Source organism: Arvicanthis niloticus, chromosome 11 (assembly GCF_011762505.2).
Source record: "Arvicanthis niloticus isolate mArvNil1 chromosome 11, mArvNil1.pat.X, whole genome shotgun sequence".
Classification (NCBI taxonomy): domain Eukaryota; kingdom Metazoa; phylum Chordata; class Mammalia; order Rodentia; family Muridae; genus Arvicanthis; species Arvicanthis niloticus.
The window spans coordinates 54,091,034-54,118,426 of record NC_047668.1 but is presented as its reverse complement, the minus strand read 5'-3'; the positions used below and the strand labels follow the sequence as shown (position 1 = coordinate 54,118,426).

General features: G+C 48.8%; 1 protein-coding gene and 1 long non-coding RNA gene across 5 annotated transcripts in view; one reads left to right on the top strand and one right to left on the bottom strand.

Annotated features, from left to right (window-relative positions):
- Window positions 1-94: 94 nt before the first annotated feature.
- Window positions 95-9,395, bottom strand: LOC143443887 (uncharacterized). Its single transcript, XR_013113225.1, has 3 exons — window positions 9,186-9,395; window positions 2,696-2,777; window positions 95-606 (listed from the first exon to the last, which is right to left on the bottom strand). It is a non-coding gene; the product is annotated as an uncharacterized LOC143443887 (long non-coding RNA).
- The window catches only part of Adcy3 (adenylate cyclase 3), an 84,148-nt gene continuing 66,145 nt past the window's right edge, over window positions 9,391-27,393 (top strand). For 2 of the 4 annotated variants that reach the window (XM_076942161.1, XM_034513876.2), the window contains exons 1-2: window positions 9,391-9,801; window positions 10,175-11,014. In XM_076942161.1, the coding sequence (XP_076798276.1) occupies window positions 10,340-11,014 (675 nt within the window). In that variant the 5' untranslated portion in view covers window positions 9,391-9,801; window positions 10,175-10,339. The remainder of the gene's footprint in view (window positions 9,802-10,174; window positions 11,015-27,393) is intronic. The other 2 variants (XM_034513878.2, XM_076942160.1) reach the window with 2 other exon arrangements.

Sequence of the window (27,393 nt, the reverse complement as noted above, 5' to 3'; positions counted from 1 at the left end):
AGGTCGATATCCAGTGCCCTCCTTTATTGCTTGTCGCTGCCCGTTCCGACCCGCAGAAAGGAGCGACACAACAGGAGATTCTTCCCAACACAGTTTACTCAGGAACCTTTCTTACAATCTCTCTGGAAGCCCCCCCCCCATCCCAGTTCCACTTTCCCTTTTATCCCCATGCCTGGTCACTCAGAGCCTGCCACGTGGGCACACACCATTGGCACACATCAAATGGCCTGATACTACGTGACAGCGAGTCTGCGCAGTGTAAGCCGGCAGCGGAGTGTGAGGAAGTCAGGCACCATTCATAAACTTAGGCAGGCGCCATTCATAAGCTTTGGCGGTTGCCATTCATAAGCTTAGGCCATTCATAAGCTTAGGCGCCATTTTAGCTGGCCGCCGCACCCGCTCCCCACAATTGCTCTTCATTTTGTCTTTTGGGACAGGGTCTCTCATTGAACATGGAGCTCCTTGATTGGCTGGACTGGCCAAAAAGCTCCAGGATCCACTTGTCTTCTCTCCCGTCAGTGATAGAGTCCTGGGCACATGCTGCCGTGATTGGCGTTTACATGGCGGCTAGAGATCCAAGCCAGGTCCTCATCCTTACACACTCAGCTATAATGGGAGAGAGAGAGAGAGAGAGAGAGAGAGAGAGAGAGAGAGAGAGAGAGAGAGAGAGAGAGAGAATATGTTTGTGTGCACACACATATGCATACACATGCTCATAGGCTTGGCTGGTTAACTGTCAAGCTCTAGGGATGCACCTGCCTCCCACCCCACCATCCCTGGGGCTGCAAAATCTCATCACCATGCCTGGCTTTTTATCTGGGTTCTGGAGATCTGAACTCAGGTCCTCATGCTTCTGAGGCAGGCTTTTCCCTAGACCTTCCAAGATTTTTAGTTTTATTTAACAAGGCATTGTTGAGTATCAGGGCTGTCAATCCATGTATAAAAGAGAATCAAGATCTTGTTCCTGGGCTCAGCATCTTGGAGTGGGGTGATAACCATTATAATTCTAACAGATTCCAGCATGTGTTAAAATACAGGTGTGAAGAGTGTGCAATTGGATCCTGCCTGGGTTTCCTGTGGCTGTCATACAAGTTGACACAAACAGGGCGGCATTAGACTACAATATTTTTTTTGGCCTCACATCTCTGGAGACTAGCAGTTTGAAACCTGGGATCCAGCAGAACGGGTACTTTCTAGGAGTCTTTATCAAGTTTGTTTTCTCTGCCAGTGAAGGAATTGAAAGGCAGGGGAAACTCGAGGGCAACAGGTAGCAACAGAACTCTCTGACAGGGCGTACAGGAGCAGACAGACTCAGCAGTTAAGACACACGTTTACTGGGGGTGAGATCACAAACATACACAGCAGATTCCCAGGGAATCGGTAAAGCAGAGGAGGGGCTTGGGAAGCCGGAAAAGCCAGTCCCTCTCAAGGGCTAGCTTTTTAAAGCTTCTGGAGAGTTTTTCTCCCCTGATTTAGGGTTGGTCAGTTTGAAGCAAGGTGGATGGTTGATTGGCCCACAACTACTGTATAACACGTCCTGATCTGAAGACCATGGACTTGTTGAGCCAGTCCATCGTCAGGGAGCAAACGATGGGAGAGAAACTACAAGGCCTTGGTTTTGGTGGTTTTTACATAGATAGTTTTGCGGGGTTTTTTTTTTTTTTTTTTTTTGGTGCTGTTTATCTCAGGTCAGGGGGGTAAGGAAGAGGCTGGCCATCTAGCAAGTTCACCACTCTTATTACCTATCCATTGCCTCTCTCCCTATCTGTCTGCCTACCAGGGAGTCTGTCTAACTCCTAGCTTCTCAGAATCTTGTTCCTTCTGGAGGCCTGACAGGAAAAAGCCTTCTTGCATCCTCCAGAGTCTAGTGGCTCCTAGAGTCCCTGGCTTGTACTTACATCCTGCCAATCTTAACCTTTGTCCCACAACCTCTTGAAAGGACATTTGTCACTACTTTGGGGCCTTTGCAAGCGATCCAGGTGATCTTATCTCCAGATCCTTTACTTAATTACACCTGCAAAGACCCTTTCCCCAAAGCAGTTCAACCATGGATTCCTGGGGTTTCAATGTGGGCATATTTGGGAGTCACCATACAAACCACTACAGATTCCAAAGGAAATCAGTGACTGAGGGTACCTGAGGACCCTGGCAAAGGGAAGGTGACATGTGGTTGTTCTGTATGACCCTATAGCACCTGGGGAGAAAGTTCAGTCAAAGAGCTTGGAAACATGGAGACCTTAATTAAACCCCTAGATCCCACATCAAACAAACACCCGAAAGCATTTGCTATCCCAGCTACTGGGAGGTGGAGACAGGAGGATCTCTGGGGCTAGTCAGCCTGGCCTTCCTTATGAGCCTCAGGCCAGTGAGAAATCCTGTCTCAAAAATGAGAGCCTACCATGGTGGCCTGTAACTTTGATTGCAGCCCACAGGAGGAAGAGGCAGGCAGACCTCCATGAGTTCAAAGCCAGCCTGCTCTTTGCATAATGAGTTCCAGCCCATCCAGGGCTACATAGAGAGGCCCTGCCTCAAAAACAAACAAATAAGCAATCAAAAACCCAAAGCAACACAACAAAAAGCAAATATGAACAAAAAAAGCAACACATGAAAGTGACCTCCAGCCCTCACACATGAACATCAAAATGTAAGAAGATTATTAGAGTACCCAGGAAGGTGGGTGGTTCTGTTCTGTTACCTAGAGAGAAGGGTCGGCTTACTCCATCTTTAAATGACATCTGCCATAAACTTGGAAGGATCATCTTGCTGGGATGTAGAGCCTGGGGAGGGAAAAGAGAGATGAAGTTCTGGTTTAAAGATGGCTCTTGGTTCCTGAAATGAGGCAGAGTATCTCTCTCTCTCTCTCTCTCTCTCTCTCTCTCTCTCTCTCTCTCTCTCTCTCTGGTGTGTGGTGTATGTATGGTATGTGTGGTGTGTACTGTTTGTGTGTGGGGTGTGTGTGTGGTGGTGTGTGTGGTGTGTGAGTGTGTGGTATGTGTGTGTGACAACTTGGATATTAGGTTTATTTTTTTTTAATATTATGTGTGTGAGTATTTTGCCTGCATGTATGTCTCTGCTCCACTGGTGTGCCTGCTGCCCATAATGGCCAGAAGAGGTCATAGAATCCCCTGGAACTGGAGTTACAGATGGTTATGGGTAGCCATGTTGGTGCTGGGAATCAAACCTGGGTCCTCTGAAAGAGAAGCCTGTTTTTTGTTTTGTTTTGTTTTGAACCTCTGAGCAATCTCTCCTGTCTGGACATTTAGATTCTTGTTACCTCAGAAGGTGCTTGGGACAGCTCTTCTTTAGAGTCCCTGTCTGACTTGCCTCAGCTCTTAGGCTTGGCTTGGGAGAGGTGACTTTCTGCCCACAGAGGACTTTTAGGGTGACCCTTCATCTGCTCTCAGCCAGGCCGTTTCCAGCCCCCTTTGCTGTCCTAGGCTCCTCCTCTGCTCTCCCTTTCTCCCAGAAGGCTTGTAGAGGCTTGTTAGTATGCATGTCTATGGAGGCTCTTCCCATGGGCCCTGGCTGGAGCACTTTGGAAACAGTGACATTCCCACAGAGGCCTCAGGATGACTCAGCATTCACAGTGGTTTGAGCTCCTGGGCCTGTTCCTTCCTCTCTGAGTCTCACCTCCCTGGTCTCCATTTGGGCAGCAGAATGGTGTTTGGTTCCCACATCAGGAAGTCTCTAGCCTTCCTGGCTGTCAGTGAGAAGCCGGGTCTTAGGCCTCAGATACACGGGGGCAAGTGAACCTAACCGCAGGGAAGCTGTGTACATCTCTGAGTGGGGTTTCCTTATCTGTAAAACAGGGGCCTTAGAAGTACCACCCCCTGTGAGAGGGGAGAACACATGCTTTCATACATGCTCTCTCACATCTAACTAACCCTCAGTGATTGACATGCTCACCTCCAGGCACGCACAGTCCCGTGCTCACACACGGTCTCTCGCCCTCACACATGCTTTCTCAGTCATGCTCACATATGCCTTCATACACGCTTGCATGCTAACACACGTCAGACATACACCTGTTCACACACACTAACTCATGCGCATGCTCACACATACTCATCTGCGTACGCACACACCTGCTCACCGACACTCCTCTATTCACACAGGAAAGCACATGCTCGCTTTTTTCGAATTCTTCCACATGCATGTGCCCACGTGTGTCCATAGTAGCCCAGGAATCAACACAAAATCAGAAGTAACAAGACACAGAGGGGGACAGAGTGACAAGTGAGAACACACAGACCACAGGCTGGTGCCGCCAGGGAGAATTGGCAGCGGAGTCAAGAGCTGTAACAAAATGGAGTCAGGGAGCGGACACAGGCTGATGGCGGCCTGGTCCAGTCTCTCACGGGCCCTGGGGGTCAGAGTGGCCAGAGCATCTCACCATCTGGCTGTGAGGTGGATGGGCTCCCACTGACACGCTCTGTGTAGGTTTGCCAGCCATTTTGTACTCCTTCCCCTCAATACCCTGTCATGGCCTTGCCATGTTGCCCAGGCTGGCCTGAATCTGCCTTGGTCTCCATGAAGAGAGGCCATGAGCTACCAAGCATGGCCTGCCAGCAAACTTGTTTCACATTTTCCTGTCTGCAGTGAACTTGTCTGGGGATTAGTCTGTCTGTGTTGGCTGCTTTTATGTCAACTTGACACAAACTAGAGTCATTTTGGAAGAGGGGACGTCAATGGAGAAAAGGACCCCCCTCCCCATTGACCTGCAACTCATTTTTGTGATTGATTATTCTTGTGGGTGGACCCAGCTCACTGTGGGTGGCTCTAACCCTGGGCAACTGGTCGTGGGTAGTATAACAATGGAGGCTGAGCAAAGCCAAGCAGGTAAGCATCGTTCCTCCATGGCCTCTGCATCAGCTCCTGCCTCCAGGTCCCTGCCCTGTCTGAGTTGCTAGACTGACTTCTCTCAGCAACAGAGTAAGCTAAAACCCCACCACCAGCTTCATTGCTTTTGGTCCTGGTGTTTTATCCCAGCAATTGATGCCTTAAGACACAGACTTTGCCCCACAGCAACACTGACACATGGGAGGCAGAGAAGGACCCAAGTCTCTAGATAGCCTGAAAGCTACTGTAAAGGCCAAGTGCTTCTCTCCTCCAGGTAACAGGATCCAAGCCCCAGGGCTGCTGGCAGCTAAGCATGGGTATGAGCCCTGCAGGGGACACTCTAGGGTCAGGCCCACTTCTTCCCTACCCACTGTCTGCTGTCATCCCAACAAATGCACTTGCCAAATGCTTGGGCTCTTTCAGTTCCTGCCCAGGTGCCACTACTCAGCCTCACGAAAGCTTGGAAGAACTAGGAATTACCCCTCACCACCACACATGGACACACACACAGATACACACACGTGTAGACACACACGTGTAGACACACACACACACACAAATCTACTACTCAGCCTCACGAAAGCCTGGAAGAACTAGGAATCACCCCCACCACCACCCATGGATGCACACGCAGATACACACATGTACACACACACACACACACACACACACACACACACACACACACACCAGGAGCTCCTAGAGCAGGGCAGTGGATGGAAGACCACCCTCTAGTGATGTCTGAGGTGTCACCAGCAGGATCCCTTACTTTTCCTTGCCCCACAAACTCTACTGTTTTCCTGGCACCCCAACCCCCTTCCTCCCAGAAATGGTTTCTCTAATTAAACCACCTGGCAGGCTCTGGATGCCTGCCCTCAGGGCCCTCCTGGTGCCTGGTCCCAGGGGGATTCATGATCCTTTTCCCCTCCCTCCACCTCCTGCCCAGGGGATACCAGAGTTCTGCTCTGGCCTATTGTTTGCTGCATTCAGGAGCCACCATGTCCCCTGGGGGGCGGGGCAAACTACTCTTGTTTATCCAATAACAATTAATTCTCAGTAATCATGCCAGTCCTGAACCAGGCAAAGAAATTCAGCAAAGACTACCCCATAGGGCTGAGGCTGGGATGACATGGGGTTTGGGACTCCCTCTTGGCTTCAGCCCACATCCACAGTTCTGGTTTTCCTGTGGATATGTGTGAGGAACAAGTCACCCTGGCATTTAAAGTCAGACTTACAGCCTTCAATGATGGAATTTAAGCCTGTCGGCCAGGTCCTGGCCAGAACACAATGGACTGCTGAAAAATACCACCCCACAAGCCCACTCTGGTCACTCGGCCTGGTGGGAGTGGGAATAGAACCCAGGGCCTCACATGCCACACGTTAGACAAGTGCTCTACCCACTCCCTCCTCGAGGACAGTTACTATTTTACTGAGACAGCATCTCATGTTGTCCATGCTGGCCTCTAACTTGATTTGTAGCTGAGGACAACTTTGGGCTTCTGATCCTCTGCCTCTGGAATGCTGAGATTTTAGGTGTGTGCCTACCATACCTGGTTTATACCATGCTGGGAATTGAACCTGGAGCCTCATGCATGCCAAACAAGTACTCTACCCACTGAACTACATCTGTAGACCCAAGAGTGATTAGTCTTAAATGTCTTTGACCTGAATGCTTTGTAGTACCAGAGAAGAAAGCCAAGTGACTGCGTTGGGGGCAGCCAGTGCTTTTACACACAGTGCCATCTCTTTCAGGGACTCACCCATTCACTCTGCTAGAGTGTCTATTATGCTAGTGGAGGGACCCTGGGAGGCATCGTGGCTCACACAGGCGAGTTCTTGATCTCCTTCATGGGTGGGTTGTGGCAGTGAGCAGCTCCTCTGAGTGGAAATATTCACCTCATGCCTTTAACTGCCAGGGAGGCCTCAGCTTTCCTGTTGTTGGGCATTGGCCACATGGCTCTAGGTACCTATGATTCGTGCCTTTCAGGCCCAGTCAGATCCCCCCTTCCCAACCTGACAGGCCCGTGTCCTTGTAAAGTCACTGCAACTGTGAATGGTATATAACTGAGGGTCTGTGTTTTGGTAGATGTGGTGCCTGGTAGAGTTGGCAGTAGCCAGAGGATGAGGCCAGTTCTTCTAATGTCCACCTGGCTCTTAGAACATGTCAGGTAAACCGGTTCCTATAACAATTGGTAAGGTGCACTGGAGGATTCTGGAAGGACAATGAGTAGACAGCAAGGAAGAGATCAGGAGTGTCTCTGCATGGAGCTCTCTCCCTTCACAAAACTGGGTGAAGAGGCTGGAGGGATGGCTCAGTGGTTAAGGACACTGGCTGCTCTTGCAGAGAACCCAAGTTTAGTTTCCAGCACCAATGTGGTGGCTCACATCTGTCCCTAATTCCTGTTCCCAGGGATCCAATGCCTCCCTTTGGTTTCTTTGAGCACTGGGCATGCACACAGTGAATGTACCTACACAGGGGCAGAAGACTCATACACAGAAAATATAAATAAACCTTTAAACCAAACAGTGTGGAGGGTCAGGGCTGGGACATAGGACGTATTGAAAGACCTCCAGAGGATCCAGGTATGTGGCATGGCCTTGCCTCATGAAGGATTGGTGAGGACCCCAAGGCTGGGGAGACTCAGAGATGTGATATGAGTGTCCTTGTGTCAAAACAAATCCTGTGAGGTGTGGTGGTATATACCTTTAATCCCAGAATTTAGGAAGCAGAGGCAGGCAGATCTCTTAAGTTTGTGGCCAGCCTGGTCTATGAAACAAGTTCCAGGACAGCCAGGGCTACATGGAAAAATCATCTCAAAAAGCTAAACTAAATAAGTAAATAAACCCTAACATGGTATTTATAAGCCTTTAAAATGTTTTCTTTAAAAAATTGTATGTTTTTTTGCTTGCCTGTATATATGTGCAGTGTGTGTATGTGTATGCACATGCTTCTGGAGTGTCTGGTGCTCTTGAAGGTCAGGAAGGCCAGGAGAGGGTGCCAGATCCCTTGGAACTAAAGTTACAAATTGTGACCCATTCAATGTGGGTGCTGGAAACCAAACCTGGATCCTCTGTAAGAACAGCAAGTGCTCTTAACCACGGTAGGCATTGGGGACTGAGCCTAGACCTGGTACAAGGAACATTCTCTGTCACTAGCTGCGTTTCCAGCAGTTCAGGCATACTCTAATGTTTTTGTTTTGTTTTGTTTTGTTTTTGACAAGGTCCACAAGGCCCAGGCTTCAAACTTAATATACCACTATGGGTGACCTTGAAATGCAGCTATGGTAACCTTGAACTTTGGGTGCTGGGATCACAGGCATTTAATACTTCTGGTCTATAATGCTGGGATTCAATCCTGTGGACTGAGTCCCAGGTCTTGAGGATGTTGGTCAGAAACTCTACTGGGTTCATAGCCTAGCAGCTGTTTTCTTTTCCTTTTTCTCTTTTTTCTCTTCTTTTAATCATTGTGTTCCTTTGTTAAAAGTAAAAAACCATGTCCTTTACCATTATGTAACAAGTTAAAATAAATTTATGGACCCCAAACAACTTAAAATGATGGGGTGGTGCTTTATTCAGAGCACCCTCTGTCTATATTTGAAGTTATTCTGCTCTGCCTTTCTAATCTGAGCCCTCGGGGGTGTGGGCTGAAGCACCTGGAAGGGGTGTGGGGAGGGTGCAGGGCGTGGGTGGGTGACGATCTTGTCAGACAATATGAGGGACACCCATACACACAGCAATGGCAGACCAATTACCTGGATGTTGTGAATGTATGTCTGAAGTTCTAAACAGACACCTATCCATGCATGATAGGCTGTCCCTGGCCATCCCCCATCCCCCACGGCTGTTTTTCCTTATCTTCAGCTGCCACCAAAACTGATCCCTTAATGCTGAGGGCTATCCTCAGTCCCCTGAGCACATTTTCTTCCAAAATCGCGACTTTACTCCTAACAAGGTGTTCTGTCAAATTCAAGGAAAATAATTGATGCTATGGCTTAGGAGACAGAGATTCAAAGGGAGCATTTGCATCTTTAAGGAAGAACTCAAACACATCTCAATTGGTAGGATGTGCACTGGAGATCTTCGTGAAGCAAGGCCTCTTTCAGGTCCACGTGCCAGGTACCAACCAAGGCACTCCAGTCCCCTTTTGTCGCCAGGTTCGGCTGCATATTCCCTCGAGGAGAGATCAAGCCCCACGCCTGACGTCTGGGCTGCCAGGGTGGGCGGAGACACTGAGACGGGACGCGCCCACTCGGGGAGCGGCCCCCAAACCTCAACCAGGGCCTCTCCTGTCCCCGGAAGGAAGCCAGGGTAGAAGAAGGGCGACGGGGTGCCCCAGCACGCCTCACCTGCCGGGAGGATACGTCCTGGGCTTTGATCTTCCCGTAACACGGCCTGTCCGGGGCAAGGCGTGGATTCGCCTCGCCCCTTTCTGTCTGCCACCTACTCGGCGGCGTTTCCACGCAGCCGGGCGCTGGCAAGTGGGGGGACACCGGGGACAGCGAAGGTGCCTCTCTACCCCGCGCCCAGGAGGCGGCGACAAGGCGGGGAGGGGCCGCCCGCCTCCTGGGGCCTGCGGCGCGTGTGAATCGGTGTGCAGAGCGCGGCGCACGGACTCGGCTGGCTCTCCCTGCGTGCGGAGAGAGGATGCTGGCAGGCTGCCCCGGCCTGGGCCCGCCATCCGCAGCGTGCGCCGCCGCCGTCCTCTGCGCCCACGGATGCTGAGCCGCAGCCCCGCGCCTCTCCCCGCCCGACCCGGGGCCTGACCGCGAGGGGACCCGCGCACAGGCTCCGGGCGGACGAGCTGGCCCGGCGGCACTGCGGGAAGCAGCCTGCGGCTCGCTGAAGCCCGCTTGGCCGGGCTCCGCAGCCCGGGGTCCGGAGCGCGCGGCTCCCGAGTTCCCGCACAGGTCAGCGCCAAGCCAGGATCCAGGGCCGGGCTTCCAGGAGGCTGCAGAGCCCGAGGTTGGGAAGGGGCTGGATTCTCCCTGGGGTGGGTGGGGGAAAAGGAAGTAAACAGAAGGAAGACGAGGGAATCCCCAGGACCGCCCCGGCTCCTTCCAGGCACGTTTTATTTTCAGCTTGGAGGCAGTGGGCCTGGAGGGAATTTGGGTGAGGAAGTCAGGAATAGAGCCGGGCACGTGAGGGATGGGGAGATAGATGGCTAGGCCCCTCCAGAAACCCGACGCAGGAAACTGGGTGTCTGGTGTGGACCGGACTGAGTGTGTGGGCGTGCTTGGGAGGCTATGGTGTTGGAGGCTTGTGTAGCATGGATCTGTATGGGGGTAGGGTGGGTGGCAAGGAAAGAGGCGCTTCTGCTTAGCCATGCCCTTTTAAGTTGCAGATGATCGGCGCCACCTGTGTCCTGGGAACCCACTAAGCATTCCAGCTCCAGTTGGACGCCAAGAAGAGCCTCCCCGCCTTTCCCAGGTCTTAGGAAGCCCTGGTGAAGTGGCTTGACCTGGACTTCTCCCTCCCTCATTAGAAGCAGCCACCAGCCAACATGCCGAGGAACCAGGGCTTCTCCGATCCCGAGTACTCGGCAGAGTACTCAGCCGAGTACTCGGTCAGCCTGCCCTCTGACCCCGACCGCGGGGTTGGCCGGACCCATGAAATTTCTGTGCGGAACTCGGGGTCCTGCCTGTGCCTGCCTCGATTTATGCGGCTGACCTTCGTGCCTGAGTCCTTGGAGAACCTCTACCAGACCTACTTCAAAAGGCAGCGCCATGAGACACTGCTGGTGCTGGTGGTCTTTGCGGCCCTCTTTGACTGCTACGTGGTAGTGATGTGTGCGGTGGTCTTCTCCAGTGACAAGCTGGCGCCCCTCATGGTGGCAGGCGTGGGTCTGGTCTTGGACATCATCCTTTTTGTGCTCTGCAAAAAGGGGCTGCTCCCGGACCGAGTGAGTCGCAAAGTGGTACCCTACCTGCTCTGGCTGCTCATCACAGCCCAGATTTTCTCCTACCTGGGCCTGAACTTTTCACGTGCCCACGCAGCCAGTGACACTGTGGGTTGGCAGGCCTTCTTTGTCTTCTCCTTCTTCATAACGCTGCCCCTCAGCCTCAGCCCCATCGTCATCATCTCTGTGGTCTCCTGTGTTGTGCACACGCTTGTCTTGGGGGTCACTGTGGCCCAACAGCAGCAGGATGAGCTGGAAGGGATGCAGCTGCTGAGGGAGGTGAGTCCCACACTCCTCCCTATCTATGGCGTGCCTTTTCTTCCAGCCAGGTCTCACCCAGGTGGCGTTGCTTTTAATGTCCTGAGTCAAACATGTCCTGAGTGGCCTTGGGGTCCCAGTTGACACTCCAGAAGGACCACCTCTTAGCCCCTGGGAGTGTACACCCCGATGTCATATGGTATATGACCATCCTAGAGAAAGGAAACAAAACATCGTGGTTCGGGGCCACTCAGCCACCTGTGCCTAGTTGGAGTAGGTGACAGCACCTTGGAGTTTTGGTGTGGAGAAAGTCTTGTCCAGCCATTCCCTCAGTGACCCAGGTCAAGAGACTGCTTGTGGCAAATTCTGATCACTAGCTGTCTTTGCTTAACTCCAGATGGTATTTGACTTGTGGGAGCTCAGTGCTCTCAGTCAAATGGGGATCCCGTCTGCCCTGAATGTAGGAATGGCTGTTATCAAGATCCAAAGGAACAGGGGTGAAAGCTTGTTAGGTAAGGTGAAGAGCTGCAAGGAGGAAGACGTGGTTATCAGATACCCTGCTTCTTCCTTAGAGCTCAGAGTATCAGATAGGTGATGTAAGGGTGTGGGGGGTCGTCTCCCATAGAAGGCAGGAAGTGGGGACACAGCTGGGACAGTTGTCTTAGCCATTGAGGTGTGGAGCGTGGTGCCGTGTCCTAGTGCGCCACTTCTACTGAGCGGATGGAAGACTCAGATTCAGCTTTGCTAATTTGTGTTCCCACCAAGTGCTATGAAAGACAGCCAGAAGATGGGCTGCGATTCTGGCCTGGGTTTATCTGGTCATCCCACGAAGGGCTGCCCAGAGATGTGCATCAATGCATTCTGTATTTTACTTCATGCTTTCCAGTTTTCTGTATATGACTCGAGAGCTGGGAAGTGGCCAGTGACAGCCATCAGGCTTCTTCTGGCTCCCCCCACGTCTCACTGCGGCTTCTGTTTTACTAAAGCCTTTGTCATTGTCTGTTTGGGATTGGGGCATAGCCTACAGTGACCCCAGTGGTACCTCTGATGAGAGAACTTTGAGGGGCTATTCCATTGCCTCCCAGCTGTTTAGAGGAGAACATGGCCTCTGCTGGGTTTTTCTTTTTTTTTCTAGGTCTTGGTACAACGTTCTTTCTATTTTCCCATTCTGGGTCAGATAGGAACCTATTTCACAGTTTTTTTTTTTTTTTTTTTTTTTTTTTTAAATGATTTCTTATTTTGAGGCAGGGTTTCATGTAGCCCAAAATGGTCTCTCTGTAGCTGAGGGTAACTTTGAACACCTGATCCTTCTTACTTCTACCTGCCATGTGTTAAGTGTTAGGATTACAGGTGTGGGCTACCATACTCAGTTAAATTTCACAGTTTTCTGCATGGCTCAGCACCAGGCTAGAACCTGTGGGGTTATAGGTGTATCAGCATGGTTTTTTTGTTTTTGTTTTTGTTTTTTGTTGTTGTTGTTGTTTTTGCTGTTTTGTTTTTTCAAGACAGTATTTCTGTATATCCCTGGCTGTCCTTGAACTCACGTAGATCCAACTGCCTCTGCCTCCTGAGTGCTGGGATTAGTGTGCACCACCACCACTCAGCTTTTGTTTTTGTTTTTTGTTTTCCTGGGTGCTGGGGATTCTCCTGTGAACACCTGTTACTGCTGTCCTGGCTTCCTGGGTTGGTGGCTTCAGCTTGTGTCTCTGCTTGTGGACAGTTTTTTGGGGGGAGGATGTCCATAGCCATTGCTATTGGAGATTGGTTAGGACAGGTAGGTCTGGCAGCATTTGGGGCTTGAGGACATATCCTGAACCATTACCTACCTTCCAATAAACAAGAACTTCTTCCTTTTTCTTCTTGCCAGGCTCCCTGGCCTTGGGTGCATCTCCCCAGTGTGTGTTCACTGAGGAGCAAATCAGAAACAAATCAGAGAACAGAGCACAGAAAGCCTCCCCCACTTCTGACCACACCTGGACAGACCTGTTTGTTAAGAGACTTTGGGGTACAAAAAGCATCTTCTAGTGAAATTGAGCAGTCCTTCCCTAAGTCTGGGCCTGACCAGAGTGCTGAGATGGGGAGAGTGGGGCCTTGTCATGGTAGAGACTCTAGGTTTAGTTGGGAGCAGACTTGAGTGATAGTGTGTCCCTAGGGGGTCAGCAAACCAGTGACCAGATTACAGGGGGAGCTGTCTCCTGGTTTTGGTCCAGGAAGGTTTGCCTGCAGGTTATTTGGTTGGTGGAGGGACCTGATTCTTGCTTCAGCTCCGTGTGGTGGAAGCTAAGGCTGGTGTGGTATCAGCCTAAAGAGGTGACCGGCTAAGGGCCAGGATAGACAAGGTATACCTGAAGTTCATTCAGACGGAAGCCACTGCCAGCCTGTGGAAACTGGCCAGCACTGAGCCGTGTCTGGTATATTCTACTCTTCTGCCAGATTCTCTACTTATGCCTTCTCAGCAAGGGCCTGGGAGAGCATCTGTCTAGCTCAGAGCCCCCAGGTCATAGGGAAGGAATTACAGATAAGCAGCTGCTGATCACTGGCAGCAGAAGTGAGGCCAGGTGTGCTGACTCACTGACCAGGGCCCCCACATGGCGGTGGGGATCTTCTCCTTAGCCTGAGAGCAGGATCCTGGCTTCTCTTTCTTGTCTACTGGGGAAAAGTACTCTTTCTGACTGTGGTCATCACCCACATCTCAGCAGAAGGCACAGCTTGTAGAGTCTCTGGGTCTCTATTCATCAGTAGAGGAAAACACTATCATCCCATTTGAGGGCCCTGGCTCTGAGGTTTGTGTTAATAATACTTCAGGCCTATGTCACTCTGGGCCTCATCTTCTCCACTCAGCAAGAAACTTAACTTGGAAGCTGCCCTAGGAAAAGGATCCAGATAAGATATAGCCACAGGGTAGGTCCCTACAGATCAGTTTTGAATTCAAGATTACTGGTCTTTAAAGAGACCAGGACTGCAAAGAAATAAGATCCCTAATTGGAAATAGGAAAAAAGGTAAAAGTAGTAACTCAAGAATAAAAATATTTCAGTGGTGGATTGCTTGCCTCGCATGCTCTGGCCTCTCTAGAATTGAATCCCCAGCCCTGCAATAAAAATAATATATACATATATGTTTATAAAATAAAAATGTGTAATAAGAGTTTTGCATCCCAGGGGAACATGATCTTGACATGAAATCGTGCCTAGAACTTGCCTTTGGGGATAGAAGGGAAAAGGGGGGCCTCCCAAGGTTAAGTCGGGAGCCTGAGATAGGAAGCTGGAGGCTAAGCTTTTACAGTACATGTTCCAGAAGTTTCTGAGTCACTTGTTTGGGACCAAAATGACTTTTCTTTCTTTTTTTATTTTTAGTGATTTGTTTATGTGTATTTTATGTCCATTGGCGTTTTGCCCGCAAATGTGTCTGTGTGAGAATGCCAAATCTCCTGGAGCTAGAATTTCAAACAGTTGTGAGCTGACATGTAAGTGCTGGGAATTGAACCCAGGGCCTCTGGAAGAGCTTAACCTCCCGATTGTGACCTTTTCAAAGGTGCCTAGTTTCCCAGGTCCACTCAATGAATTCTTCCTTCACTTACAGCTTTAGTACATTTCGTCTCTGAGTACTGTGGAAACCAAGGTTCACGTAGTGTTGCTGTGGGGACAGATACCAAGGACCCATCTCCCTTGGGTGTGAAGAAAAGCGTCATTCTTTCACCCTGGTGCTTGCTTCTTCAGCCTATGGGATGGGAACTCCCTCGAGAATGAGAGGGGCAGGGGAATGGGGAGGCCGGGGGGCCAGGTGTCCAGGTCCTCCATCAGGTAATTTCCCAGGAATTTCCTCAGACCCCACCTGGGCCCAACTTTCTTCTTCAATTCCTGCCCATGTGTTTCTTTCCTTGCTTTTTGGCTCTGGCTATGTCTCTCTCCTAGGTCTTGGAGGTAGGCTCAGTTTCATAGTGGACACCTGTAGTTCTGGGTGAGTGAGTCTCCTGGTTTTGGTTACCTCTGTGAGTAGCATCAAGGAAGCATTTCCAGTGCCAGAGTCTCCTGTAGGCCTCACACACCCATGTCCGTACTTGACTCTGTGGGGGAAGGACTAAAGGTAGCCCTGGGGTTTGTGGCAACCTGATATAGCAAATGGGGTTCTAGTGAGAAGACCAGGTGGTGTTGGGGCTTTGTAGATCAGTAATGAGAGAATATTACAGAGTCAAAAGTAGAGCCTCACAGCCTTTGGGGGCTGTCTCGGGCTGTGGTCAGGGGAGCCTAGGCCTAGGGCTGCCTGGGGAGGAGGGATGAGCTGCAAGCTCCCTCATCCGGGTTCTGACATCTATGCCTCTCACAGCACAGCCTGCCCTCCAGTGTCTTAACTAGCCTTGGGATGAGGTGAGGGAGCCAAGCAGGCAGGATCCAGAGCAGTAGCTGGTGGTTGGGATGAAGGGAGCAAGGCAGGGTGAAGGGTAGAAGATAGCCAATATGGCGGCGAGTACTCCTCTGACCCAGAACTGCTTCAGAGACCTTTTTACATACTCACAGGCTTCTGCTGTGTGTCATTAAGAAATGAGTCTGGTGAATGAGGGCCTAGGAATCCCTGACAAATAGTTTGTAGACTGACTTCACAGTGGGAAGGCTATTTGGGAATGAGTAGCCTGCTGAGGCCTTTATTTGCAAGGTGAGCATGGATTTGATCCTTCCATGCTTACAAAGGAGCCAGCAAGTCACTCACTTAGGGAGGTTGGCTCTGGGGGTCCTGGAGAGTTTGAGCAAAAAGGACAGTCCCTTCCTCAGCAGGAGCCAGATGTGTGTCATACACACCGTCCCTTTGTGTTCTGGAGGTGACAAGCTCCATCTTGAGGATGAGGGCACCGAAGCTTAAAAAGATCAGAGGGTGTGGATGTGGCAGGGAGGGGTGGATTGCTGGAGAGTCATCTGTAAGTAGAATGGAGGGGCTTGGGAACCAGGCATCTGGGCCTCCTGCCTGCTGCTTTGATCACCCAAATATCTTTGTTGAGCTTGTCAAAGAGCAGTGCCCAAGAGATGGGAGGCCCTGTAATAGAAAGCATTCCCCTCTGCTCCTGGGAAGTGGGCACAGAGAGGATAGAAGCCTGTAACAGGAAGTTCTTTGTGAACTGTGAGAAGTATTTGTGAGAAGTGAAGAGGGATTGGGAATTGAGAGATGGGAGATGGGAGAGTCAGCAGGTGGGCAGTGAGTGGGTCTGGGTTCAGGCATGGGCACTTTGGGAAAGAGGAAGCAGGACGAGGTGAAGCGGACGTGGGAGAGGTACTGGAGGCAGATGCAGGAGGAGGCAGTTATCCTCGTTGAAGAGCTGACTGAGAAGATGGAAGCAAGGAGCTGTTAGGGCCATGGAATCCAACTGCATTGCCATGGTTGCAGGCTAATGAATTCCTGAGCACATAAATGGTTTGTAGAACCCTCACCCCCAGTCCCTTCTCCCTGCTCACCTCTCTCTGTAGTCTTTCCCCATCCTGATCCTTATCTCTGTGTAAACAGAGCTTTCCTAGTGTGTCATGAGGGTTCACAGGCAATTTAGGGCCCACTGTTCACATTGTTTTATTCCATTGACATTTTGTGGTTAGCATTGGCAGTCCCGTGTTTGTGATTTTTTTTTTTTTTTTTTTTTTTTTTAAGGGAAACTGAAGCTCAGGGCTGGGCTAGCTTTGGGGACTGAGGCTGCTTTGTATGAACACATGTGTGCACATATGCACCCATACTCTCTCTCCAGAGCTTGGTAAATTCTCCATGAGAATCACTAGGATTCAAAGCTTCTTATTCTTCAGTCTCCCATCCAAGTACTAAGCCAGGCCTGACCCTGCTTAGCTGTCAAGTTAAAAAGGGATTGGGTGTTCAAGGCCATGTGACCATAGGATTTTGCAGTTTGTGTGTAACAACAGATCTCACGAAGGTAGTCCAGCTTAGGATAATTGCTCAGTCATTTCCCACCTGTCTTCTCACCAGACCATGCATTCCTGGTCACAGTGTGGATGTGCATGCTTTAACAGCACTCAGGGTGAGACCCTGCCTATGTGCAAGATGGCCATGTGGCCGCACCAGGTGAGTGTCCTATGCTGGTCTCAGTGCAAAGCTATCAGGATGCCAGCAACCTTCAGCCCTTGGCCACTGATGTCGGTAAGTGACCCTGCTGGTCAGACTACCTCATTCCCTTTGATGTGATATGAAGACAGTGGAAGCATTTGAGTCTTCAGAAATAAACATGTTTGGATAAATAGTTCACTTTAGGCTTTCTAAGAACTTCACTAATGCGGATGGCCCACTTCTACACAGCCTGCCTGAAGATAGGGTCGCTCATTGTGGTCCAGCCTCCAAAAGCTTTGGGGCTTCAGTGAATAAGAGTTTGCCGTTTCTTGCCGTCCTCTGTGTTGGCTCTGTTCTGATGGCAGCTTTTCTGATTTATCTGGCTCTGTCTAGGGTCACTTTCTCTGGCTGCTGGGCCTGTTTCATTCAATAGTCTGTGTTTGGCTGCTGGCTCTTCTGGCAGGTTCTCAGAATGCTTTGCTCTGTGTCTGGAATCTTGCTATCTTTGTAGTGTCTCCATGAGGCTCCTGGGGCTCCCAGGATCACAGCACGTGACCTCTGGGAGAAAGTGGATGCTTCCAGGTTTTAATGACTGTAGTGTCCATAATATTGGTCAAAGCAATATAAGACTGACTCAGGTACAAGAGGAAATTGATTTTACTCCTTGATTTGAGCGTGACATAGTACAAGGCAGGATTGTAGTCAAAGCAGCCATCATCTGAGGCTGTCCCGAGCTAGGAGGCACTTGGAATCCGCTAGGGAGAAGGGACTCCATTTTATTTTATACTTAATTTTTACTTTGCTAATTATTATCATTGTGCATATGCATGTGCGTGATGCGTTTGCATGTGTGAGTGTGGGCACACGTGTACAAACGTGTGAAAGTCAACCCTTGGAAGTTCTCTCTGCTGTATATTTTGGGGATTGAACTCAGATACCTGGCTTGAGTAGCAAACACTTTTGCTTGCTGAGCTGTCTTCCTGGCCCAAGACTCAGTTTTGAAGCTGTGAGTTGGTGTGGATACAGGATGTGCAGTGGCCAAGGGGTGTTTGAGAAATTAGACTCTGGTTTGGAACAGGGCCATGTTCTTCATTAAGCTCTCGAGTCTCAGCTGGGAGTGACGGACATAACTGTGACCTTTGGAGACTGAGCTGGAGATTTCAAGTTTGAGGTCAGCCTGAGCTTCGCAGTGAGACTGTCTCAACACCTCCCCACTAAGATTCCCTGTGAGATCCTCTGTGTAGTTGCTTAGTTTTTTTGAAAAGTTTAAGAAACAGTTTTAAGGCCGGGCAGTGGTGATGCACACTTTTCATCCCAGCACTCAAAAGGCAGAGGCAGGGGGATCTTTGTGAGTTCAGGGCCGGAAGGCAGGCTCGCATGCTCTTCTGCTTGGGCCTTGCTTTGCCTCTGATGCATCAGAAGAATTTTTTTTTCCTGACTCTAAGAAAATTGTTTTTTGAGACACAGCCCATGTTGCCCAGCCTGGCTTTCAAAAAGGCTGGGGTTGGACTTGAATGTCTTATTCTCTGGCCCCTACCTCCTGACACTGGGTTACAGGCAGGTGCTCCCATGCCCAGATTTCTTGCTTTTTCAAACACAGGCTAGATCTTGTGTCCAGGACACTGTGCCAGGCCACAGGAAGCCATCCATACCTCAAGACATGCTGTCTCGCTATACCAGTGTTGGCCTTGCTCTGCACATAGCAGCTGCCAGGCAGCCTGGCTCAAATATTCCCGTTCTTCTCCAGGAGGCAGGCTTTGCTTACGTGCATCTTTAGGACGCAAACACTATAGCTTTCTCTGTGGGCTGCCACATGCTTCCGGGAAGAGAAGGACCTGTCCTGGAGTCCCTGCCGTGCCTTGGTTGCAGGGTGCCTTGGTTGCAGGCCGTGGAACACTGTGATCCGCTTTCCTCATTCCCTTCTCACCTCTTACTGAGTCTTTGAGGAAATATTCTTGTGTTGGCTTGAGAGTGATTTTATTTATTTCTTTATTTATTTTGGGTTTTGTTGTTGTTTCGTATATTTAGAGTTTATTTAGGGCATGGGGAGGAGAGTTGAGGGAGTAGAGACAGAGAAAGGCAGAGAGAAGGGGGGGAGAGTGCTCTTTATTTATGTTTTTTGAGACAGGGTTTCTCTGTGTAGCCCTGGCTGTCCTAGAACTTGCTCTCAAGACCAGGCTGGCCTCGAACTCAGAGATCTGCCTCCTGAGTGCTGGGACTAAAGGTGTGCCCAACCACCTCCTAGCAAGAGTGATTTTTTTTTTTTAAAGCAAGATTTAACTCTTTTTTCAAGATTTCTTTATTTTTATTTTATGTGTCTGAGTGCTTTGTTGTCTACATGCATGTACGTGGCACCACATGTGTGCCTCGTACCCCTGGTGGCCCTGGTGGCCCTGGTGCCAGAAGAGGGTGTGAGATCCCCTAGAGGAGCTGTTTTACATGGTGGCAAGCCACACTTGGGTGCTGAAAACCAAACTCTGGTCCTCAGAGAGAGTAACAAATGCCACCTCTCCAGCCCCCAGGATTTCTTTAACTCTTTAAGTATCCTCTGCCGCTTGCCCCTAAATACCTTTCCTGGCCCAAGGGGAAAGCAGCAGCCAAAGAGGGATTTTAGGAGCCTAGAAAATGAGTCATTGACTTTCCACTGGCCTAGTTTTCATCTGGTCCTCAGGCACAAGTGATTTGCATAAGATCTCTCAGAAGATCCACAGAGCAGAGTTGGAGCAGTGGCCATCTCCCCTCCCTTGTTCCTCCAGTCCGGGAGAAATTTCCATTCCTTATACCGCCTCACAAATACCTTGGCAGAGCAGCAAACATTGTTCAGGGTGGGATGTGTACAGTGAGTGATCCCAAGGCCCATGCACACAGAGCCCACAGGCTGGGGAACAGATCCTGTGTTCGAGAGAGTACCTGTCTGCAGAAACCCAGGAAGAAGCTCCTGAGCTGCTTTTGAGTCGGGCCCTGAAGTATTAATAGGAGTTTTCCAGGTGGAGCAATGGAATCAGGGCCATAAAGAGGTTCAGGATTGCTTGGGGCTGGTGAGAATCACTGTGTTCCAAGAACATGACTTGGTGGTGGGAGGTAGAAGGACAGGCTCAGAACCAGGTAGTGGAAGGACTTTTTATTCTTTGTCTCTATCTTTCTGTCTCTCTGTTTCTGTCTCTTATACCACTGAGCTGCAGCCTCAGCCCTGTTTTTGTTTGTTTGTTTGTTTGTTTCTGGTACAGGGTCTCGCTATGTAGCCTTGGCTGTCCTGGAACTCTGTAGACCAGGCTGGCTCCACCTGCCTCTGCCTCCCAAGTGCTGGGTTTAAAGGCGTGCACCACTACTGCTGGGCTAGCTGAGAATAGCTTTGCACTTCTCCTGCCTCTGCCTCCCAAGTGCTGGGATTCCTGGCGTGTGCCACTGTGCTTGGTTTACATGGTGCTGGGGCTTCATCCACAGGAGGCAAATGCCTTACCAACCAAGCTACATCCCCAACTAAGTAAGGGCTTTATTCTTATGACGATGGAACTGTATCAAAGGAATTCAAGCAAGGGACAGACAGGATCTGGTTTCCATGCATATGGATTATGCTGGCAGATTCAAGGAGATTGAAGGCAGCATAGGAGCCTGTTGGAGTGACCCAAGGAGGATGCCACTGGGCCACTTACCAAGATGGAAGCAGAGAGGGATGGGGTAGGTGAACTTTGTGTGATGTGCCTGTGGACATCTATCCAGACCAGTCCTGTATGTATACCATATACTGTGTCCTTGAGATCTGGAGCTTAGAAGAAACCTTCACACATGGAGAGTTGCAGTCACCAAATATTTAAGGGAACCTAAAAGGGTGAGGAGCTGCTCAGGGTCAGAGGGTAGACTCAGGAGAGGAGGGCTTAAGATGGAAGTGTTGGGAAGCCGCCATTGTGTAGAGTACTTGGTGACAAACTGTCCATGACCCATCTCTATGCCTGCTTGGGGCCTGCATGACATGTGGCCTGTGACATTTCTGTCTGATAGCATTTTGTACCCTGACAAACAACGACAGGAGTGATACCTTATTGGTAGAGGCAGGGGCTAATGTATACCTTATAAACTACAGAGCTTCACGTGGATCCCCACTCTCCCTCCCTCCTCTCTTCCTTCTCTTCCTCCTCCCTTCCCTCCCTCCTCTTCTCTCTTGATCTTAGCCCAAGCTGGCCTCCAACTCCTCGGCCTCCTGCCTCCAGTACTTGAGGGCTGAGATTACAGGCTTCTGTCACCATGCCTTGCTAAATTATTTCTCTATTCCGTCTGGTCTTGGCAGCCAGCTCTCACCTTTGATCTATAAATGAATCAGGCCAAGTTTATGCATAATCACTGTTTCTCTTCCAGAAGAATTATCAGAAGTGTTTTGAGCCTTAAACCTCAGTATAATGTAGCAGAATATGACCATAGGGCCTGTGTTTACTCATTGATTTTTATTAACCATACCTATCTTTTCCCTTAGGATTGTCATTTATATATTCTAGCTGTAGCCTGTTGCTTCTCTCCTGTCCCCTCCTGGCCCTTTTCTGTCTTGATGCCTTTTTCTCCCTTGGATCATGTTTTTAGCTTTTTTTTTTTTTCTCCTCCTGTTTTCTGAGGAAGACACTTTAATTAGAAATGGCTTCTTCCCCTTCTCCACACTCCCTGTAAACAGAGAAGTCAGGGGCACCTGTGAGAAGGACCCACCCTCATGCTCTTTACCACTGTAGACTGGACTTGAACATCAAGGTTTCTGTTTGTGGTTTGCTGTCAACATGTCTCTTCAAGATTGGCTTTGGAGATACACAGTTGAATCAGATTGTGCAGTGCCTGTGGCAGCCACCGTTGGCAGCGTTGTGGCTGGCTCTAGGCGTGCCCCTGGCATGTCCTTCAGGTCTGACTTTTACCCACAAGGGCCATGCCAAGTTCTTATGTGACTGGCAGACTGGCTTTGTAACTTTCGGTCTTTTTTCCATTCCTATAACACAACATCCAAGATCTGGTAATTTATAAAGAACAGTGGTATTAATAGCTCGTGAGTCTAGAGACTGGGAAGTTTAAGAACATGGCGTCTAGTCAACTTCCAATGAGGACCTTGTGTGGCTTCAACTGCTGCCAGAAAGCCAGGACTGAGAAGGAAAAATGACCCGGGTTTACCATAATCTAGCCCAATCACACAAGACAGACATTGATTTCTTAAGGACCTGGATACCTTTTAAAGGCCATAGTAGCCTAGTTAGGTTTCTTCTGCTGTGGTAAACACCACAATTAAAAGCAGTCTGGGGAGGAAAGGGTTTATTTCTCCTCACAGATTATAGTTCAACATTGGGGGACTTCAGGACAGGAACCTGAAGGCAGGAAAAGGCCACAGAGGATGGCTGCTTCTTGCTTGGGCCCCATGGCTTGCTCAGCTGCTGGTTTTTTTTTGTTTGTTTGTTTTTTGTTTGTTTGTTTTTTGTTTGTTTTTGTTGTTGTTGTTGTTTTTGTTTGTTTTTGGTTTTTCGAGACAGGGTTTCTCTGTGTAGCCCTGGCTGTCCTGGAACTCACTCTGTAGACCAGGCTAGCCTCGAACTCAGAAATCCGCCTGCCTCTGCCTCTCAAGAGCTGCTGGTTTTCTTATACAAACCAGGAGCACCTGCCCATCACTGGCGCCACCCACAGGTATGCTGGTACTTCACCCATCAGTCATTTAAAAAAAAAAAAAAAAAGCTCCCAGACTTGCACATAGGCCAGTCTGATGGAGGCCTTTTCTTAAGTTCCTTCTTCCCCAATGACCCTGGCTTGTATCAGGTTTACAAAAAACAAACAAAAACAAAACAACCCTCCCAGACTTTTTTTTCCTCAAAAATACCCGGAATCATATATCAACGTGAGTTTTGAAGGAATAAAACTGTATTTAAACTATAGCGCCTGCCAACCTGATCCTGGTAGGGTGCCCTCTTGGAAGGCAGCAGTGTAGAGCCAGGCTCTAACAGCTCCCTGTGTGTCCTGTCTGCTCTGCCAGCCAGTCCCTCTCAGTGCCCAGCTGTGGCCTTGGATCCTCGTTCCCTGTTTAAGACATATCCACATGTACTTTTTCTAGATACCTTGTCTGTTTTGTTTTATTTGAGACCAGGTCTCTTGTAGCCCCAGGTTGGCCGTGAAGTTGCCACAAAGCCAAGGATGACCTTAAATTCATGATCTCCCTTCCCTATTTCCCAAGTGCTGAGATTACAGATTTACAATGCCGTACCTTGTAAATGTAACTTGTATTCTGTATAGTTGGCGTCTTGGAAGCTTACTGCCTCTGTCTGCCAACCTAGGTTTAGTTCTGGAAGCTTCTAGCCTCCGTACAATCTAATCTAGGCCTAGAGTGTTTTCAGACTTACTGCTGAATAAGCTCACCCTTTCTAGTTCCTGTTGAACTGTAGCTGGCTGGTTCATTTCAGCTGTTCTGGCTCAAACTCCTCTCCAAGCTGACTAATTCAATCTGGCTTCTCTCTTTCTTTCGGCTGCTCCTGAATTGCTCTGCTTGGCCTCATACTAACTTCAGCGATATGTTCTAATCTTCTGGCTATTTATTCGTTGGCTTGTTGTGTCTTTCTCTGCAGCCTCTCGCTATAACTGTCCCAGTGAAACTGCCTCTTCCTCTCTTTTCTCTCTCTGCACTGCTCTCTTAAGTAGCTTCCCTTTCCTCTCTCTTCATGTGAGAGCTGGGCATATCCTAGTCTATCAAATCTTTTTCTGATTCATGACTTTGCCTGACACTCAATTAGATATCACTTTCAAACATGGTGCATCCTTCCACAAAGTAATTTACCTTCATTGTTTGGGATTAAAAGTGAGAACTAAGGGTGTGTTTGTATTCCAGCCTAAGGGACTAAAGGTGTGTGCTAGGGGCTGAGCCACACCCCAACTAGAAAAAGGTTGTTTTGTTTGTTTATTTTGTTTTCTCTGTACATAACACAATTTCAGGGATCACAGTGTGATCAAATATCCTGAAACAGCACCTGGCTCTGAAGGGCCGTTGAGTTCTGATTCCAGCATCCATATAACAGGCTAGGCGTGGTCTTCAGCATGGGCATGGCGTGGGGAGCACTGGATTGCTGGGGTCTTGTTGGCTTCCAGCCTAGCTCTAGGTTCAGTTAGAGACCTGCATGAAGGGAATAAGGTCGTCTGTAATAGAGAAGGACACCTGGTGTCCTTTGGCCTCTGTGTGCACAGGTGTGTGCGCCTGCATACACACGTGCATTTATCACACACAAAAATATAAACAAAACAAAAGAATAGCAACAACAACCTAAGACCCTCAGAATGGGCATCTTTCCAGTTAGTAAACCCTTCCCAATAGTAATTAAGAAAAACCAAACTCTAGTTGGAGTGATTGTGGCTTTGTTGGCTAGGCGTGGCTTTTGGTGATCCACCTCTAACAATCAGTGCAGGGTGAGCGTTGGGGACAGCCACCAGTTTGTTTTCTTTTTCCAGGGAAAGGAGGCTCTTGCAGAACTGTCCAGAAGGACGAACGACAGTGTACTTCTGATGCCCCCACTCTGCTATGGCTGTGGTTCTTCTTTTTACTGACTGCTTTATTTTAGAGCAGAGGACCAGGAGGAGGCATAGTGAAGGTCTCTGGTATGTTGTGGAGGAAGGCCAAGAAAACCTGTCTATTAAGTCAGCTCTCTTGGTTCCTTGGTGTAAAAGAAAAGTGGTCTGTCTGTAAATGGGGGCATCATTAGACATGTAGGCAGGGGATGTTCCAACAGGTTCTCATGGCCTTGCTTTGTTTCCGTGTGCTTGACCATTCATCTTCCTCCCTGGGAATCTCTATGTACAACCCCTAAAGCTCGTCACTAGGCATAGGTGAGGAGATGATCTTGAGGCTCACTGTTCAACTTGGAAGCAGTCCCCACGCTCCTTCTGTGATGCCTCTGACATATCTGTGGTCTTCACTTCTGTGTTTGCTCTGAAGATGCTAAACTACTCTGGAATCATACTTAGAATGTAGACCAGGCTGGCCTCGAACTCAGAGATCCACCTGCCTCTGCATTTCAAATGCTGGGATTAAAGTTGTGAGCCTCCATGATCAGCTAGGAATTGCCCTTGTGTAAGCCTTGAAAGCTTGCTCTCCCTATAGTGTCTCCATTAGTCTTTCAGTCCCCTCTGTGAGGTACTTGTCCTTGTCCATGGCATTTTATAGCCAAAAAATTGAAGGTGGACAGTGATGGAGAACACTGCCCCAGGAAGCATGGTGTGTGTCTGGTCTTGAAGCCAATTTTTCTAGATTAAAATGCCCAAAAGGATTCTTTCCTGAGGATGTACAACTTGATTAATGTCAAATTTTGGATTATTGTGGCAGATTATGTGTGTCAGAGCATGTAACACCATATTTAAAAAAGGCATTAACAAGACAAGCACAGGTGACATGGGTGGTGTCAGGTGGTGGGTGGGACTTCTGTGGAACTTGTGCTGGGGGAGTTGGCCGTGTGGGTCACAGTGGGACTCTTGTGGCCATGACAGAATTCTGTATATGTTTTTAATAGGGAATGTAGACATATAGATTCTCATAGTTGCCAATACCTGTCACAGTATATACTTCAGATGGCTGCAGGCTAAGGCACAGTGAATTTGATGAAAAGACAGTAAAAAAATATTTGTGTACACACACACATATATACACATACATACACAAACACGTACAGATACACATACACATACATACACAAAACCACACACAAACACACATACTCATGCACACATACACACATACATACACATACATACACATGTACACATACAGGCACACGTGCATATATGCATACACACAAACACACATACACATGAATGAGTATGTGTGTAGAAGCCAGGGTTGACATCAAAGTGTCTTCTTGAATCACTTTCTGTGTTGGATAGGGTCTCTTGCTGAACCCAGCAGTCACTGAGTTAGCTAGAGTGGCTGGTCAGCGAGACCCTGAAACTCTTCTTGCTTCCTTGATGTAAAAGAAAAGTGGTCGCCGGGCGGTGGTGGCGCATGCCTTTAATCCCAGCACTTGGGAGGCAGAGGCAGGCGGATTTCTGAGTTCGAGGACAGCCTGTTCTACAGAGTGAGTTCCAGGACAGCCAGGACTACTCAGAGAAACCCTGTCTCAAAAAACCAAAAAAAAAAAAAAAAAAAAAAAAAAAAAAAAAAAAGAAAAGTGGTCTGGCCACTTTTGTGTCCAACAAATTCTGTGTCTGCAGTGCTGGGCTACAGGCTTGTGCCACCATAGTTAGCTTCTCCTGCTCTTTTTTCCAGCCGACTATGCTGTACATGTATACCTGGATAGGTGCTGACGGCTGTGGGACTGTATTCCCAGTAAAAACATACAGAGAACTCTGCCATCACTGTGCATGTCCCACTGTGCCCATGCATGCGGGGAATCTGAATTAGGTCCTCACTGTAACACTTAACTCACTGAGTGAGTTATAACAAGAAGGTAATTTAATTTTTGTGCAAGAGTTTAGCTAACTTCTGCCTGGAAAAAAAATGTTGCTTAATGTGGAATTTTCTATTTGGGGTATCATGTGTGAATTAAAAGGTTTCAGGTTTGGAAGCATTTTGAATTTCAGATTTTTAAAAAAGATTTATTTATTTATTTTATGTATATGAGTACACTGTAGCTGTCTTTAAACACACTAAACCCCATTGTAGATGGTTGTGAGCCACCATGTGGCTGCTGGGAATTGAACTCAAGACCTCTGGAAGAGCAGTCAGTGCTCTTAACTGCTGAGCCATCTCTCCAGCCCAGATCTTTTGGTTAGGGAAATTCATTTCTGTACTATAGCTGGTTTTCTGTGTGGCTTCTTTTGTATCTAGCATGTGTGGCCTGTAATTTCTAATTTTCATAAAGTTAAGTCATTTAGGGCTGGAGAATTGTTCCAGGTGTTTGAGAATACTTGGTTTTGCAAAGGACCTGAGTCCAATTCCCAGCACCCACATGGCTGCTCTCCACTGGCTGCAACTGCAGTTTCAGATTTGGAGCCGCCTTCTGGCCTCTCAGAGTACCAGGCATGGACATGATCTGCAGATAAACATGCAAGCATGAACATGACACATGCATGCAGATAAAACACTCATACACATATAATGATAAGTCTAAAAACATTTTTTAAAGAATTAGGTCACTTGGAATAATCAGGCTACAGAACCCCCTAGATATTTGTCAGGTCCCTTCCTTATTTGTGATCATTTTTTTAGTTGTTGCTGACGACCTCCAGTTTACTGGCATTTTCTTTCAGCTACTTATAGTTTAGAGCATTTCTAAAATCCTTTTCTTAGAAACAGCAGCCATCTTATGTATTTTGCCGGTTTAGGTTCTATTTTAATATGGAAATATGATACCGTTAACAACTTGTCTATGTAGGT